The sequence below is a fragment of the Cydia pomonella genome, chromosome 24 (assembly GCF_033807575.1).
Source record: "Cydia pomonella isolate Wapato2018A chromosome 24, ilCydPomo1, whole genome shotgun sequence".
Taxonomy (NCBI): domain Eukaryota; kingdom Metazoa; phylum Arthropoda; class Insecta; order Lepidoptera; family Tortricidae; genus Cydia; species Cydia pomonella.
In genome coordinates, this window is record NC_084726.1 from 9,910,831 (window position 1) to 9,927,717 (window position 16,887).

Here is a 16,887-nt window from a genome sequence, read left to right on the forward strand (position 1 = left end):
AAGGGTCAAATTGTAAAAAGTAAAACTTTAGGATTAATTTTTGGTATTCTATAGTAAATTAACGGAATTCCGTGGTAATTTATAAATTGTTTTTTTTTTTTATTTAAAGAAAGGTAATTATAAAAAAAATTAAAAATGTAATGTTTTGAAAAGAAGTATGCCACTGAGTTTCTTGCCGGTCCCATTGGGGTCCTACAATTTAGGAGATATTTAAATGTTCTCGGGTCATAAGTAGAGAGTTTATTCTACGGCCGGCGTAGCTTTATTCTACGTTCATAAGCCCATTGTAAATTGCTACTTGAATAATAAACTATGTTTATTTTTAGAATATTTCGACTCGTTAATCGCTCTGAGTTGACAGCGAAAGATTAGTAGGTACACAAAAAAAATTTCAGCTATGTATTTCTGCAGTTGCAAGTGGCTATATTTGGTATCCTTTTACCATACGGGCCGTACGCCACTTACCACCATTGTCCAAAAAACTTCGCCCAAACGGGATAAACCTACTCCGACACCGACAAAAGATGCTTCCTTCCACATGATCGGACGTCCCGGGATTAGGACTCGAAAGAAAAAATAAAAAAAACTACAGAAAAAAAACAAAAGCCGCGCCTTAATGAAACGTCAATAACTGACACGCGATACTTTGTAGTGAAACTCGATATTTGCAGTTTTTTCTAATTGTACTGTTGAAGTTTAATGAAGTGTTAACAGCGCGTATTGTAAATTACAGATATGTATAATTATCTGTTTGCAGCAACTTCCGAGAGTTCAACAGGAGCTTCAACATCCACTCCCCATTTTCCTCTCTGAATAATGACATAATGAAAATTGTTTTTTACATATTTTGATGTATTTTAATCATTTGATTATTATTTTATTTATTAGAAACATAATTACAGTCGAAACCAAAGCACGGTATAATTGAGATTATAAAAAACAGATCACAATTATTGTACAAATTAGGAGCGAAAAACAGATTTCATGCAAATTTTAAAATGCTCTTAACTCTTATAATAATTAAATATTCGTAAAAATCTAACCCCTACGATATATTACATAGCTGTGGTTGTGTGTGGTTGGTCAAAATATTTACAATAATATTAATATCCATCCACAGAGGAAAATGAGGACTACGTTTGTATGAAAAAGCGATTACGTGCGGCCGTCCACTTTCGTCTTCAACTTTAGCCAACTCTATAACCCTAAAGTATTTGTTAGATATATAATTGTCCGTGACGTTACGTTTCTAATAAACATAATAACGTAGCGTAATAGGCAATAGGGTTGTTTCCATCTACAAATCTTAGGGCAGAATTGTATCCCAATAAATTCTTTTGGATTATAAGAACATGTTAAACTACTTTTAGGGGACACTGTTGACAGTTAGGCGATAAATAACAAATGACAAATGTCAGTTGACAGTTCGTATCTACTACGTGTGTATGTAGTTATGTGTCAAACCGTAAACTGTGACGTCACACAATTTTCAAAGAGCGTTTTGGGCGCGAAAGCATCTGGCAAAATATATTTTGTTAATTTAACATATTTAAAGCCGTTTTTAGTATAAAAGTTGAATTTTAGGGCAACTTTTAGTTAATATAGAACGTAATAAAAATTGGAAACAACCCTATTGCATTAAATACTCCCCCGCAAATGTAATTTTACACTATCTAATTCAGAATGCAGTGTTATTCAGAATGACTCCCCGCGATAATAAAATGACGTCATTTAGTGTACCAAAACAAACTTCAGTGCCAGTAAACTAGTTCGGTCCCGGTTTAAAATTATAGTATTTATGCAACCAATTTTAGCATATTACTTTTTGACTTTTTTGATATGAGATTACACGTAGGCATACAAAATTACAATAAATATCAACAACTTAGAACTTGACTGTACCTAACCGTAAAATTAAATCATGTCAAAAATATTACATTATAATCATCCCAAATGCGGCCCTGTTCGCTTTTACAAACGCAGATGTGACGGTGTCAGGTTACATATGGCCGTCTCGCTCGGCTACGTAGTGCTCTCTCGCTCGGGCGCGCGAAATTATAGCTACAGAGGGCTCAGGTAGGTATTTGGATATTTATTTACTGTACTTAATTAGAAATAAAATATTCATTATAATTAGCAGTATAGTAATTCACATCGTCCTCCTATTTGGCTAGTTCTTTACTACATTGGTAACAGGGTCAAAACAGTTGATAAATCAAAATTGGCTATGACTATTTAAAAAAAAAACACAATATTAATTACGAGTATTCATTTCTTTAAATTTAACACACAAAAAAGTTAAATTGACATACTTGACTCGAAACATTCGGCTACAAAGCATACGCGGATTCAAATAATTTAATAAGTATAAAACAATAATAAAATAAAAATAAGTATCATTAATTATATAAGTAAGTAAACTAGGACGAGTATAGTAATAGTAGTCTAGTTTTTTGTTACTACATAGGCCGATTTAGGTAGTGAAAAATATACAGTCCTGTCCTATATATTTATAAAGATTGTTATACCTATAAAAGTATTTTCATACAATAATTTAAAAACATATTTTAAGTAATTTTCGTTATGATATATGATTCGAATGCATCCCCATAAAAGGAATCAATGGCCATATTTTGACCGTTAAATGTCATTGGTCAACGTTCTATATTTAAAAAGCCGTGGAAGGAACACTCGCAAACAATATCAAAACCGTTCCACATCTCAATAATTACTACCTCGTTTACCAAGAAACAAAAGGTCAAAACATACATCTAAAAATAAACCGTATCCCTACGGTATAAAATTGAGAATCCAATAGCAGCAAAATATTTTCTTGTGTGTATTATTGTTCATTTGAATTTGATCTTAAATTTATAAAGGATAGAGTTGAATTTCGTTTGGAGACGGGTTTAGGATATCGGGTTACTTGAAGCCAGCCAAATGGATAGACAAACGTATGGCCCCTTTATATATAGTGTATATATGAGTTAGCAGCAATTTTGTTATCGTTTTATTCTAAGTATTAGTGTTAAACAGTTTTGTTTATTCTAAAGTGCAAGAGAGACTTTAATAAGAAGGAAGAATAGCTTTTCAAACGTAACGAAATAACGGTAATTTTTCTATCAAATTCCATTTCGGGAGAAAACGGTTTCCTGTAACTAAATCTTAACAAATTACTTTGATTTTGATGTCAATCGCTTCAGCATAATATATTCTAGGTTTATAGATTTCGGTTTAAAAAAAATATTTTTTTGTTATGCTAATTTTGAAAAATGAGATCATATTAACCTAGTTTTTCATTGTGTGTGTGTGAGAGTGTGTGTGTGTGTGTGTGTGTGTGTGTTGTTTAAAATGGAGAATGGAAAATATTTAGAAGTAGAAAAAGTTTTCTTATTTTGTATGATCACGTGGTATACTTTCCTCTTAAGAGGCTGACACGAGCTAAATTCCTTCACTTTTTTACCAGAGTGAAAAAAAAATTAATGGTGGAGCCAAAGATTTTTCTTACCGACGCAAAATCAGACTGATGAATTAAACACACCCTCCTGTTTACTCCGAATCCACGGTTTTTGTGTTTGAAATGTAGTTATTACATAGTACCTTATCATGAGTATTTCGCCAAAAAAGTACGAAGTTTATGTACTTAAAGGATATTTTTTTGAGTCGACATAAACGTAAACGCATTACTTACCAATTTAGGGAACATGTCCATACTACGTGGCCCATTTATCACAATTTTGTACACCCCTCTATTTGTAGTATTTTCAAATAGGAAGGGTGAGCTGATAGATGTGAATAAAATTTTGCGTGGTTTGACGTTTTCAGGTTATAAATTGTATGGAGATGACATCTATCAGCGGAACCTTTCTGTTTTAAAAATACTAGTTGTCACGTAGCAGTGTTAGTCAATTTCTTTAACGTTTCGGCCAACACTGTCACTTAGTAACTCACACATGTGACTTTAAACTATAGGAACGCAATCTCCGTAGGCAGAACTTATGCAAAAGTGTCCAGTGGTCAGCTATAAATAATATTTCCAAATCTCTCCAGAGTAGCGCTAGAGTAGCTAAGAACCTAGGCGTTATTGACATAGTGAAGTGCGCTGTCTATGATTTGTTTTTTTTTTTTTTTTCAAGTATTCTAGATATTGTAGCGCCACCTATTTAAGGTTTTTCAGATGACACTTTTTGGTATATGGAGATTCCTTTCCTTATCTCCACCTTCCGTACTTTAAACTTTCCTTTACAAACAGATAGCTTTAAAAAATGTATCAGTGTTGCTAGCTGTGAGTTTGTAAGTTTAAAAAGCGCCAAACTCGCGTGATTTTGCTAGAGAATAGTCTGTGAGGAAAGAGAAGAGTAGTGGAATGTATGGGGCCCAATACATTCCACGACTCTTCTCTTTCCAAACAGACTCTATTAACTACGTGACCAAAACCTAAGACACCCTATCCTCCCGTGACCAAGTTGTATTTTGAAGACTCCTCCTCCCCCGCCCCTAAACTAGGCACGTAGTATGGGTACGTTCAAAAATATTTAACGAGTGAATATTCTTTCTGATCAGTTAAGTATGACTTATTAGTAATTACATTATTAAAACTTAAACACTTATCCGTCTTCACTTAACATTTAATTATGTTCACACTTAATTGTGTGATAAACATAAAGGTATAATATATCCGTAATATTAGAAGACCTAAACTAAACTATCTGGCTTGACAATGATAGTTCCTTTCCAAGTTTCCTTATTCTGTCGTTTTGGAAAGTAAAAGTAGTATTTACTTACTGGACAGTTACTACAATCTTCTTCCTCGCGTTATCCCGGCACTTTGCCACGGCTCATAGGAGCCTGGGGTCCACTTGACAACTAATCCCAAGATTTGGCGTAGGCACTAGTTTTTACGAAAGCGACTGCCATCTGACCTTCCAACCCAGAGGATAAACTAGGCCTTGTTGGGATTAGTCCGGTTTCCTCACGATGTTTTCCTTCACCGAAAAGCGACTGGTAAATATCAAATGATATTTCGTACATAAGTTCCGAAAAACTCATTGGTTTGAACCCGCGACCTCCGGATTGCAAGTCGCACGCTCTTATCGCTAGGCCACCAGCGCTTGAACAGTTACTACAATATGACAATTATATTGCTAGTGATGTAAAGTAACTGCTATTTTGGTAGCAATTGAGATCATACGATCTTATCCTCCATTCGATCTTATCCGGGTATACCTTACATACTTATATACATATAAAACACCTATACGAGTAAGGAACAAATATGTGTTCATCACACAAAGCTCTTACCGGGATTCGAACCCGGGACCATCGTAGGCAGGGTCACTACCCACTAGGCCAGACCGGTCGTCAAATTGTATTATTTTTATTTAATTGCTCTATGGAACTTGTCATTCTACCTTATCTAGGTTATAAAAGTATGCCAAGTGTCAACGTCAATGATAATTCCCAATTTAAAAGAGACTCAAAAAGTATTAACTACATACATTACTATACGTACTTATCTTTTGTAAACTGAACACGTTTACAAATAAACAAAAAAGTCAATGCCTCCCTGAACGCACTGTTTTTTTTTTGTTTTTTTTTTTTAATTCTCTGGGCCCGGGACTTCCGCGCCATTGAGCCGAAACAGATGCGGATCGGCCAGATAAGAAGCGATCTGATTTTAAAGATAGGCCGGTTTTGGGAGCTATTGTATTAGGAGCATGGAAGCTTAATTGATTTAAAAATAATTGTAAGTACACCAGGCTCACAAAACGTGTCATATGCATATAGTCTGACAAACACAATTTGTCAGTTAGTAAGAACCAGGAAAACTATACTCATCCCTTTGTTTTGGGTGCTAGTACGTAGTAAGACAAAGAAAGTAGGATTCTCTCTGTCTACGTTTGAAATGAGACAGTCTGGGAGTCCCGGGCCAAACTAATATGCAAATTATGACTTCCAATCATATCTAATCCTAGGTCTGAAAAGATGTTGCCAGGCTGAAAAGTGGTGCTCCGATATTCCAATTTTCATATATTCGCCGTAAAAACATACATTGTTCAAAAATCTAATGCAAGAGTAATTACTGTTTGATTTTAATATCGGTATCAACTATAAATCAAAAATGATGAATAAATCACTAACTCATTAAAACCGTGGTTTTAAACTCAATAAAGCGGAATGGAATTATTATTTCTTATTATTATTTTGTCTCATTAGCCTGGAGAATAGAAAAATAAGTAAGCATAGAGTGCTCACTCCATACATCAGTACCCCTAGTGTAAATATTTTCGACAGCGAAACGTGACGTACGCGTTTGCGTTAAGTGTAATTTTGTATGAGATTTTTGACTTTCCAAAACGTCCCGCTTGGCGCGCTGTTTAAAAACCCATACAAAATGAGACTTAACGCAAACGCGTACGTCACGTTTCGCTATCGACTAAATTTACACTAGGGGTACTGTATTCTTACGAAAACGCTTATTATTTTCGTAGTCGACATCTAGCGTCAAGTAGCAGCAGGAGACAAGAGTTATATAGTAAAGTAAAACGTAGTACCTAGCGAAATAATATTTGTTCACGCCGCTTCGCTACGTTTACCATTAATTATATGTTTATTCTGAGTTCAATCTTGTTTCCACTACACAGAGCATATATTTGCATTGTATCGAGCCGCACCCAATCATAACACCTGAATATCGCGTGATATGTATAATTAGCCAATCACAGCTCCGCATCCTCACGACACATATGCCGGAGCCTTCAGCTCCCTACACTTGCTTTCCTATCGCCACACAAACCACACTATTCAAAAATATCTAAAAAACTGTAATTAAACAGTATTTATTATATTTGATTTGTGGTTTGCTTTCTAAAAAATCTAAATCCTTGTTCCTATACGGAACAAAATGGCGACCGTGACCGGACCTGCAGCTATTAATCAGATTTCGAAGTCTCCGTTGCAGTTCCTTTGTTCCTAAGCGACGAGTTCTCCGCCACGTGCGCTACGTGCAGCGCCTAGATGCCTGGAGAAGTTCCAAGGCATCAGCTGTGCCCTATCCTGTGCATCGTGCAGCGAGACCCGATCGCCCCAGCGTCTGAGAGGCGCACCTACGACCCACCACGGAGTACCTCCGCCACGTGTGCTACGTGCAGCGCCTAGTTGCCTGGAGAAGTTCCAAGGCATCAGCTGTGCCCTATCCTGTGCATCGTGCAGCGAGACCCGATCGCCTCAGCGTCTGAGAGGCGCACCTACAATCCACTACGGAGTACCTCCGCCACGTGTGCTACGTGCAGCGCCTAGTTGCCTGGAGAAGTTCCAAGGCATCAGCTGTGCCCTATCTTGTGCATCGTGCATCGACTCCCTATCGCCCGCGTCTAAGAGGCGCGCCTACAATCCACAACGGACTCACGGCCTACACGCAGCAGCCACGTGCCACGTGCCACGCCGCACCGGAAAGCGCCTACTTTGTTCTGCCTGCCCTATAATCAAGTGAGCCCGTTCCTATTACTTTCCTAGTTCACTCCTCTTTGATATTTGCCAGGAGCGAATCCAGTTACTCAAAAAAAAAAAATTATAGCCTAAAATACCTACTCAATTTTTCCAACCGAAAGGCCTAAAAGACAATCGCCTACCTATATTTCTGCTTGCAGAACCTATTTTAAGCGATTAGAAATACCTATCTTTACCAGTTGCACTCCTATTACTCTAAATAATCTTTGTTAGGCACCGCTAGCATTGCATTTGTAATAGCCTACTTCACTGTGCAGCTAACTTCATTAAAACATTAACCTGTTTAAAATATTTTTGTCAATTTTCCAATACCTAATTGCACCCACGTGGTCACGCCTGTTCATAACCTAACAGTTTCCAGCCAATCATTTCATTTCCTAAATTTTAAAATTAAAGTTTGCAATTCTTGCCCACTCGCTTATCGCATCGAATCAGCTGTTTAGCCCTTCATTTTTTGCTATTCCAGTGACCTACATTCGGTGCAGTATCCACAACGCCCAGGAGTGCTGCGCGAGCGCACTAGTTCCTCCGCGCGTGCCCGAGAGTTCATTATCGTCTGGCAGAACGTACGGCGCATCGTGGGACCATTGAGCGAGGAGCGTATCGTAAATATTATATAACTTGTTTACGTACATTTGCATTCATTTTGCCTTGATAATTTCATTGTGACAAGTGATTCTTTATGTCGCCTATAGATTCAAAAATGCCAGAGAAAACGCCAGAAGAACAACTTAAAGTACTTAAAACTAGACTTAGTTCAATTAAAGGTCGACTAACTATATTTAAAACCTATTTGGATACTTTATCCGTTCAACAATATATTTCGCCCTTAGAAACTAAACAACTTTCAATGAAATTATCGAGAATGCAATCTTTATATAGTGACTTCGATGAGGTGCAAAGTCAAATAGAGATTTTAAGTGATTCTAACCAAGCTAACGAATTGACAGTCCGCGATAATTTTGAACAAGAATTTGATTCGAACATATCAATTGCCCAAGATATTTTGGAAGTCAACTCGCCTTCCAGGGATGCCTTGAACAACACGGGTTGTTCTCTGCAGTGTCATTATGAAGCCAGTGACGTTCTTGGATTTAAACTCCCTGTTATTAAAATACAAAATTTTGATGGTTCTTCTTTCAAGTGGCTCGAGTTTAAAGAAACATACATTTCTTTAATTCACGAAAATACCAAAATTAAGAACGTACACAAGTTTCACTATCTTCTTTCGTACCTGGAAGGGGAGGCGGCTCGCGTTCTAAGTAACTTAGAAGTATCCGATTCTAATTATTCCGAGGCTTGGCAGCTTTTGTGCAAACGCTATGACAATAAACGGCAATTAATAAACAATCACTTAAAGGCTTTATTTAGTATCGAATCAGTGCGAGAGACCGACAAGTCCCTTCGATTTATTGTTGATCACGTGACTAAGAACTTGCGGGCTCTGTGCACTCTTGGTTTGCCCGCTGAACGGTGGGACGTACTAATAATTTACATGGTGTCGTCAAAATTAGATAGCGACACTTGTTATAAATGGGAAGAACACAGAAATACGCTTCCAGAAATTCCAACTTTAAATGATCTTTTTGATTTTCTCAAAGCCCGGGCTGATGTTTTAGAGACCGTCCATAGACAGAAACATGACAAGTCTAGGCATTTGCCGCATCCGCCCGCGCCTAAACCTCAAACCTAAATTTATTTATTGCGATAATGGTCGTAACTTTGTCGCAGGCGCTAAGGAAATAAATAGTCTTCTAAGATTAAATAAAATTTGTGACTTTGCAGCTCAGCGAGGGATACAATTAAAAAATTACTTTTAGGTATATAATTATACGCTCCTCGCTAGTGGTCTCGCTGAAGCTGGCATTCGTTCTGTCAAACTTCATATATAGGATATTAGGGCCGACACATTTAACTATCAAGCAACTGGCTTCTCTGTTTGCCAATATTGAAGTTATCCTTAACCTAACAGCCGATCCCTCTGTCCTGTCAACCCATCATCAAATGTTTTCCAGCCGCTTACCCCGGGACACTTTAATTGGCAGGCCCCTCACGTCGTTGCCGTCTCCGAGCATCCTGGGTGTCATCTCCACTTCCCGTCGTCTAAACCTAGATGACTTCGTCTGTCTTCGTCACCATAATGAGCTTGAAAGCTGTACGAGCTTTCAACGGCCGGGAGGATGTTCACGCCGCTTCGCTACGTTTACCATTAATTATATGTTTATTCTGAGTTCAATCTTGTTTCCACTACACAGAGCATATATTTGCATTGTATCGAGCCGCACCCAATCATAACACCTGAATATCGCGTGATATGTATAATTAGCCAATCACAGCTCCGCATCCTCACGACACATATGCCGGAGCCTTCAGCTCCCTACACTTGCTTTCCTATCGCCACACAAACCACACTATTCAAAAATATCTAAAAAACTGTAATTAAACAGTATTTATTATATTTGATTTGTGGTTTGCTTTCTAAAAAATCTAAATCCTTGTTCCTATACGGAACAATATTCAAGTAAATAAATACTGAAGATGATTTGTCTCCAAAGCTCATCCGACATCCGATATCGTATCGGACAATGTGAAAACGCTCTTACATTCTGAACATTCAAGATCATAGAGTCAGACCAAGATAAGGCAGCGATTTTGGTAGCAATTGTTATTCTAAACGTCAATGTATGAAATGACGTTTACTTAACACTTGCACAGGCTGGGCTATAAAAATCGCTGCCAACTTAGCTTGGTCTGACTATTTTGCTCCTCAAGAGAAAGTACGTCTGCTCCCGTCCAGTTAAAATGTAAGATCCTTGGTTAGTTGAACTAACAATGACTTACCTGTCTTTGTGCTCTGCTTGTCGGTCTCTTTGCCGTCTATTTTTGAACCAATTTGAAACCTGAAAATTAAAAGATGAATTATACGATGTTAACTTAAAATATAGTCATTTAGCGCCACTTGCACCATTTCACTAACCCGGGGTTAACTGGTTAAACCTGGAGTTACCATGGTTAAACATGAAGATATCATTTGTGGTATATTAGAATAAAGCTGACTAAAAACAAAAATGTTAATACTAGATTATTATTATTATTATTATCTGTAAAGAAGGCAGGCAATTGAAAAAACTGATAATGCCTGTATCCAGAGTCATCAATAAAGTTTTCAGTGTTGAGTAGAATTTGCATTGTGCGCATCTAATTTATTCTTAAATTACTGTAGAGATAAGTTATTGACATTTTATTATTTTATGCTCATCCGGTTATGTCTGCGTTTGTGATCTCTGTATGTACTAACAATAGTCTTGTAAGTTATGTTGTGTAATACTAACACTTTTATGGGTTTTGCCTGAAATAAAGGATTTAATAATAATAATAATAATAAACTCATTGACACTTTGGGCCGATACTATATCCTCTATATGAATACAGAAATAAAATTAAAATACCCCACAAACAAACTATTAGCCCTGTCAAGAATTAACTTATTTTACCATGGTTACCTGTACAATTTGACACTGGGTTAACGTTTTAACCAGTTAGTCGGATGGTGCAAGTGGCGCTTACATTATAACTACCGTCCGTGCCATAAGTCCGTACGTATGTTGCTCAATATTACCTAAAATGCCAAACATTGCCTAATTAACAACCTCTTTATTTCTGATTATTATTACCTTTATTCGTTTAAAATTATTATTATTATTTAGTTTTAGACAGGCAGCTGATGCTGGTACGTCTAAATCAGAATTCACTTAGCACGATTTCACTATTTAGGTAGTTTATCAAGATTGTTTTTAAATTGATTCACACTGCAAGAGTTCACAACTTCAGATTTTTTTTTAACAATATGAATTAAAGAAAGTAGACAATGGCTGAAGCCATAAAACGTGAAAAGAATAAGACTAAATTTAAATATATGTTAAATAAGCATTTTCATATATTGTAGTAATTAATTACCTACTAACAGTTATTTTAGTTACATAACTAGAGACTGACGACCCCACAGCAGACAAACTCATTGTTGAGTTTTGTGAGTTTTTTACTTAAGAATACCAGTGTATTTTAATAAATAAATAATTATAATTGTAGGCAATATTGAGGAAATTTGCGGTACAGTCGACCTAAAAGATATATTTATTCTTAAAGGCACCCGTTATTCTACAGAAACTGATTGAAAGTTGCGTTTTTTAAAGTAATTTGATGCAGATTTTTAGTTATTTCCTCATGTTAGAAAGTAGAATTGTTGCACTTTTGGAACTACGCGCTACGCTCTTGTTTATATTTTGGAATAGGGCTTTAGACATCAATATGGGCACGAGGTGATGAACAACAACTTTGCACCTTGTAAAACAAATAACAGTTGCACCTTACTTTGTAATAAGGCGAAAAATGTAAACATAATTTTTCCCGTTACAATTAAAAACAGGGTATTTTAGTGCACTAACTAGTCATACTCGTACTAGCTTTTACCTGTTTTTAAGTAGGTAGATAATTGGTTGATATTTTACAAGCTTTTATTTAACTTGCAATTTAAGTATGTATGTTTTCACCTCAGCAGATCGAACAAGCCTACTTCGTTACTCCAGGGAGTGAGACAAAGTAGCTTTTTAATTTAGTGAAGGCCATGAACTGCCACTTCATACTTCGGAGTCTATTACAAATTCGAAATACATATTTGAACTACATTCGCTATCCCTTTCTATTCGTTGAGAACACAGAAAGTGACAGGAATAGGTCGATTCATAGTTCGACATTCAAAATTCATTGTAGACTCTAGGGGGTCTGGTGCAAGTGGCGCTTACATTATAACTACCGTCCGTGCCATAAGTCCGTACGTATGTTGCTCAATATTACCTAACATGCCAAACATTGCCTAATTAACAACCTCTTTATTTCTGATTATTATTACCTTTATTCGTTTAAAATTATTATTATTCTTCGGAGTCTATTACAAATTCGAAATACATATTTGAACTTCATTCGCTATCCCTTTCTATTCGTTGAGAACACAGAAAGTGACAGGAATAGGTCGATTCATAGTTCGACATTCAAAATTCATTGTAGACCCCCTATACACCGCTAACAAGTAACACGTTCGAAAACTTACAAATTAACCAAGACCTTTAATATGTTCTCACTACTGAGGTGAAAAGTTGTATGTGTCACACGAGAGCAAAGTTATTTTACATCTCGTGTTTTTGAGTCCCTCGCTACGCTCAAGAATCTTTCGCTTAATTGATCAACAACACTCGCAAGAAAAACCAACTTTCCTCTCTTGTTGTACAAATAACTATTAAGTATATTGATTGATTAATATTGATACTGGTCAAATCTTGCAAGCTAAATTTCACCCACTCCCCGGTTCCTGATTGAGCTGAAATTTTGCATACGTATGTACTTAGGTTGGGTGACAATGCAATATTATGGTACCATCGAGCTGATCTGATGATGGAGACAGGAGGTGGCCATGGGAACTCTGTGACAGAACAACGCAACCTAATAATTGTGTTTGGAGTTTTTAGAATGTCTGTGTGAAGAAAAGTACAGTCAGCGATAAAAGCTTGTATTAAAAATGAAATTTTTACCAAAAACTTACTACCTAGTCGTCTCTCATATTAATTTCTGTTTGCTCAGTACGATGCCCTCAATCATACTGATGTCAATATTGATCGGAGTTACTACCGGTAACCTAATACCCGGTATCGGGTGCCCACCGCAGCCCAACGGTGGGAAGACGGTCGTTGATAAACCGATTCGTACATAAGTAAGATACTTAAGTGAGTTTCTTGTGCCTATCTATTGATACCTAGCGATAAAAAAAACCGGACCAATGCGAGTCGGACTTGCCCATCCAGGGTTCCATACAAATTTAACTATTTTTTTTTAATTTATAGTTTTCAGATTTTTCTCTGTACTTGTAGAGCTTGCCATTTCATATAGTTCTAGGTCAATGGGAAGTACCCTATAAATTTTGATTCCCTTGAGAGTGTCGAAATATACACTTTAGGCGGCATAAACTGCAGTATCTTTTTTACTTTAAATTAGAAGATCGATTTTTTGATAGCTTTAAGGGAATGTATAGATGTAGACTTGAGTAGGTACTGGAACTGACATTGATTACGTTCCGTTCCGTCCGATAATAGTTCCGATCATCGTCTGAGCCTATTTTTCTTACTTTTTTTCAATCCCGCGAACGTGCGGGATCCCGCATGAGTAATCCCGCATTTTTGATCCCGCAAAAAAGGTGTGGGATCCCGCATCAGCGGGATCCCGCGTTTGCGGAATTGGATTCCCTACTAAGACCCCATCATGAAGTATAGAAAACAAGAAAATATACAGTAATATATAGTAACTAACGTTAACGTTTGTATAGTAACTCTATAAATGCTAAATCTTGCTACTGTTTGTTTTACCTTTTTGTCCAATAATGCAGAAATGCAGCAATAGCGTAGAAATGACATCTCACCTCTCTAACGATAAATTGTAATTATATAAGTCCTTATCCTTCTGTGCACACATGTTTAGAGTTATAGTCTTACAACTGTAATTTCCGCTATTGTCTGTAACTTGTTTTGTGAGCCAAATAAATAAATAAAAAAGTTCCCACTCAATTTTTTTTGGATAAAATGTAAAGAATCGAAAGTTACCCTTAGTTTATTTCTTTTTGGAAATTAAAAAGCCTTAAATCTTGTTTGTAACTTTTAGGTCCAGGGGACCATTGGGATTAGGGTCGGCAACACGCATGTAACTCCTCTGGAGTTACATGCGTACATAGGCTATGGAGACTGCTTACCATCAGGCGGGCCGTATGCTTGTTTGCCACCGTAGTAGTATAAAAAAAAAAAATAGTATACCTGTACAGTGGTGAGGCCTGTGGTCTCCGCTAATTCTCTCTTCTCGCGAGGAGAGGGGTACGGATTGTGTATGTACCAGTCTCGTAGAACTGACCGCGACTTTTCCTGCAAGAAATGAAACAGTTTAAAGACAGACCAAGCTAAGTTGGCAGCGATTTTGATAGCCCAGACAGGGCACATATAACGTCAAACTTCTATGAAATAATGACGTTTCCTTAATTAATAACTCACACTTAATTAATTAACACTTGTACCGTTTGGGCTATCAAAATCGCTGCCAACTTAGCTTGGTCTAACTCTAATTACTTTAAGTAACACTTATTGACCACGCCATACAAGGAAAAAGTTTGTTGTTTGTAAATGAAACAGGTAGTAAATTATGTCGCAAGGCAGCATAATGACATATTTAAGAATAAGAATAATAATTATTTATTCTATTTACGGCGAGGGCGTTTATTTAATCCTGAACAAAGCGAAGGATTCTATAATTGAATCCCGAGCATAGCGAAGGATTCTAAAATAGAATCCTGAGCGTAGTGAGGGATTCAATTGTTAACGCCCAAGGTGGAAAAAAAATTGCTACCATGTGACACACTGCTTGTCACATCACCTATGAGGAAATTAAAATGTTTCAAAACATTATTTACCTAAACAAAAAAAAATAGTATGCAAACAAGTAAAAAAATAGTGTCCTAGAATTGAAAAGTGTCACTTTGATCCCTCCTAGCAGGGAACAAAAAGCCCTTTTAGAAATGGTGATGTGAAAATGAATAGTTGGTAGATTGCTGTCACACTTACGTACGAATTTACAAGTGGGACAGAGAGGCAACACGTCGAACGTGGTTCGCGGTAGGCCCTCAGAACTTACTAAACTTACGCCGACTATTCGCGAGGACGACAAAGTAACGGATATGAGTGTTTCTTTCAACACAAATTGAAATTGGTGAGGCCAGTAAGTTTCCTACTCCAGCATTTTGACATTTAAGTGATTTAAGACTTAAGTAAAATACCCTTCTGGTTCTTCTGAGAATGAATTAGAATGCTCCTATTGCTATTACGATCGCCGAGATTCTAACTACTACTACTACTAGAGATACTATTGAAAGACATGCATTTGCGGAGGAATATTCTAGACAATCACAATATTTGAAACTAATATTAAAAATTATTATTAGTAATAATATTTCAAGGAGGAGTTTTGGCCGAAGGGTGTAAAGTTCCGCCGGTTCCGCAGCCGGCTCTCTGACACTGCCGGACTGAGTAATGCATAGCAATGTGCAAGTTGCAGAATATTCTCAAAATTTGCAAAGTATCTGGAAACTACCATGAGAAAATTCTCCTGCAAGTTTCCACTGAGAAAGTTTCCGTTACTCAAGTTTTATCTGTTGACGACTGTTTTATTAAATATTTACGTCACTCATTGGCGTCTATTTCAAGTGTCTGTATCTATAAGATGGTTTGGCAATAAACGTGCAGAAAAAAATACCGAGAACACATCGAAAATACTTCTCACATTGCAATTTTTGAAAATTCTCTTTGGCACATTGCTTGATAATGCATCGCAGCGATGACATATTCTGTAGTTTTTAGATATATTTTTTGTAGTATGTATACTAGCACTAGTTGCCTGAAATAATGATATATCATTTCATAGACTAACCTTGAAACAATAGCTAGTTTCTTCGCCGTCCCATATCGTTCTAGGTAAGGGGAACTTGCGCCTAACTCTGTATTTGCCGACGGCTCCGAGTGGCCGCCCGCGCAACCTCTCTGCCTCCATGTAGTGGGCTGCAACAAAGGGATTTTTAGTCAGGCCGGCTATGATACTCTTAAATGAGAGTTTTCAGGCACTGGAGCGCATCGTTTGGAAGGAGTTCGATGCTAAGGAGGTCGAAATCCCATTAAGTACTAAAAGTTTTTTAAGTTCGGGTTTGAATGCCCAGTAATGAATGGTTCAGTCTTTTTTTCGGTATTGTCAAATATTGTGCCTTTTCCATCTATTCTTGGGCATGAACTTCCATATATTAAGAATTAACATTACCTTTAAGTCACAGAATCTGAAGTTTCGCATGGTTATGAGGACTGAACGTGTTTTACTCCAGTAATCTATACAACTCCTTGAAGTTCACACGATGGAAAACCACCATGGCTTTGGCCTTAAGCACGGATTAATGAACAGAAAGAGTAAAATATTAGTCATAATATGTGGTCTGCTGAATCATGTTCTTACCTTTAAGCCATAAGGTTTGGAGTTTCGCATGGTTATGTGGACTAAACGTATGTGATTCCAACAGCCTATATAACTCCTTGAAGTTCCCTCGATGGAAGGCCACCATGGCTTTGGCCTTCAGCACTGATTCGTGGGCGTGGAGGCGCTCGCAGGCTGGGAGGGACCAGAGGAAGCGGCCGAGACGCTCGATGTTGCCGGCTTGTTGGAGGACCTGCGCAATGGAGAACACGATAAGACACTACCGTAGTTAACCTCTCAATACCTAAAACGCGCACACTGTCTATTTGTATCGGA

At 37.2% G+C, this 16,887-nt stretch overlaps 1 protein-coding gene and 1 long non-coding RNA gene across 2 annotated transcripts in view; one reads left to right on the top strand and one right to left on the bottom strand.

Annotated features, from left to right (window-relative positions):
* The window catches only part of LOC133530991 (homeobox protein SIX1-like), a 41,963-nt gene that overhangs the window by 5,325 nt on the left and 19,751 nt on the right, over positions 1 to 16,887 (bottom strand). Inside the window, exons 3-6 of the mRNA XM_061869061.1 lie at positions 16,594 to 16,804; positions 16,024 to 16,151; positions 14,364 to 14,468; positions 10,351 to 10,409 (exon numbers count right to left, since the gene is read on the bottom strand). Of these exons, the coding sequence (XP_061725045.1) occupies positions 10,351 to 10,409; positions 14,364 to 14,468; positions 16,024 to 16,151; positions 16,594 to 16,804 (503 nt within the window). The remainder of the gene's footprint in view (positions 1 to 10,350; positions 10,410 to 14,363; positions 14,469 to 16,023; positions 16,152 to 16,593; positions 16,805 to 16,887) is intronic.
* Positions 7,619 to 9,972, top strand: LOC133531028 (uncharacterized). The gene is made up of 2 exons (XR_009801436.1): positions 7,619 to 8,114; positions 9,555 to 9,972. It is a non-coding gene; the product is annotated as an uncharacterized LOC133531028 (long non-coding RNA).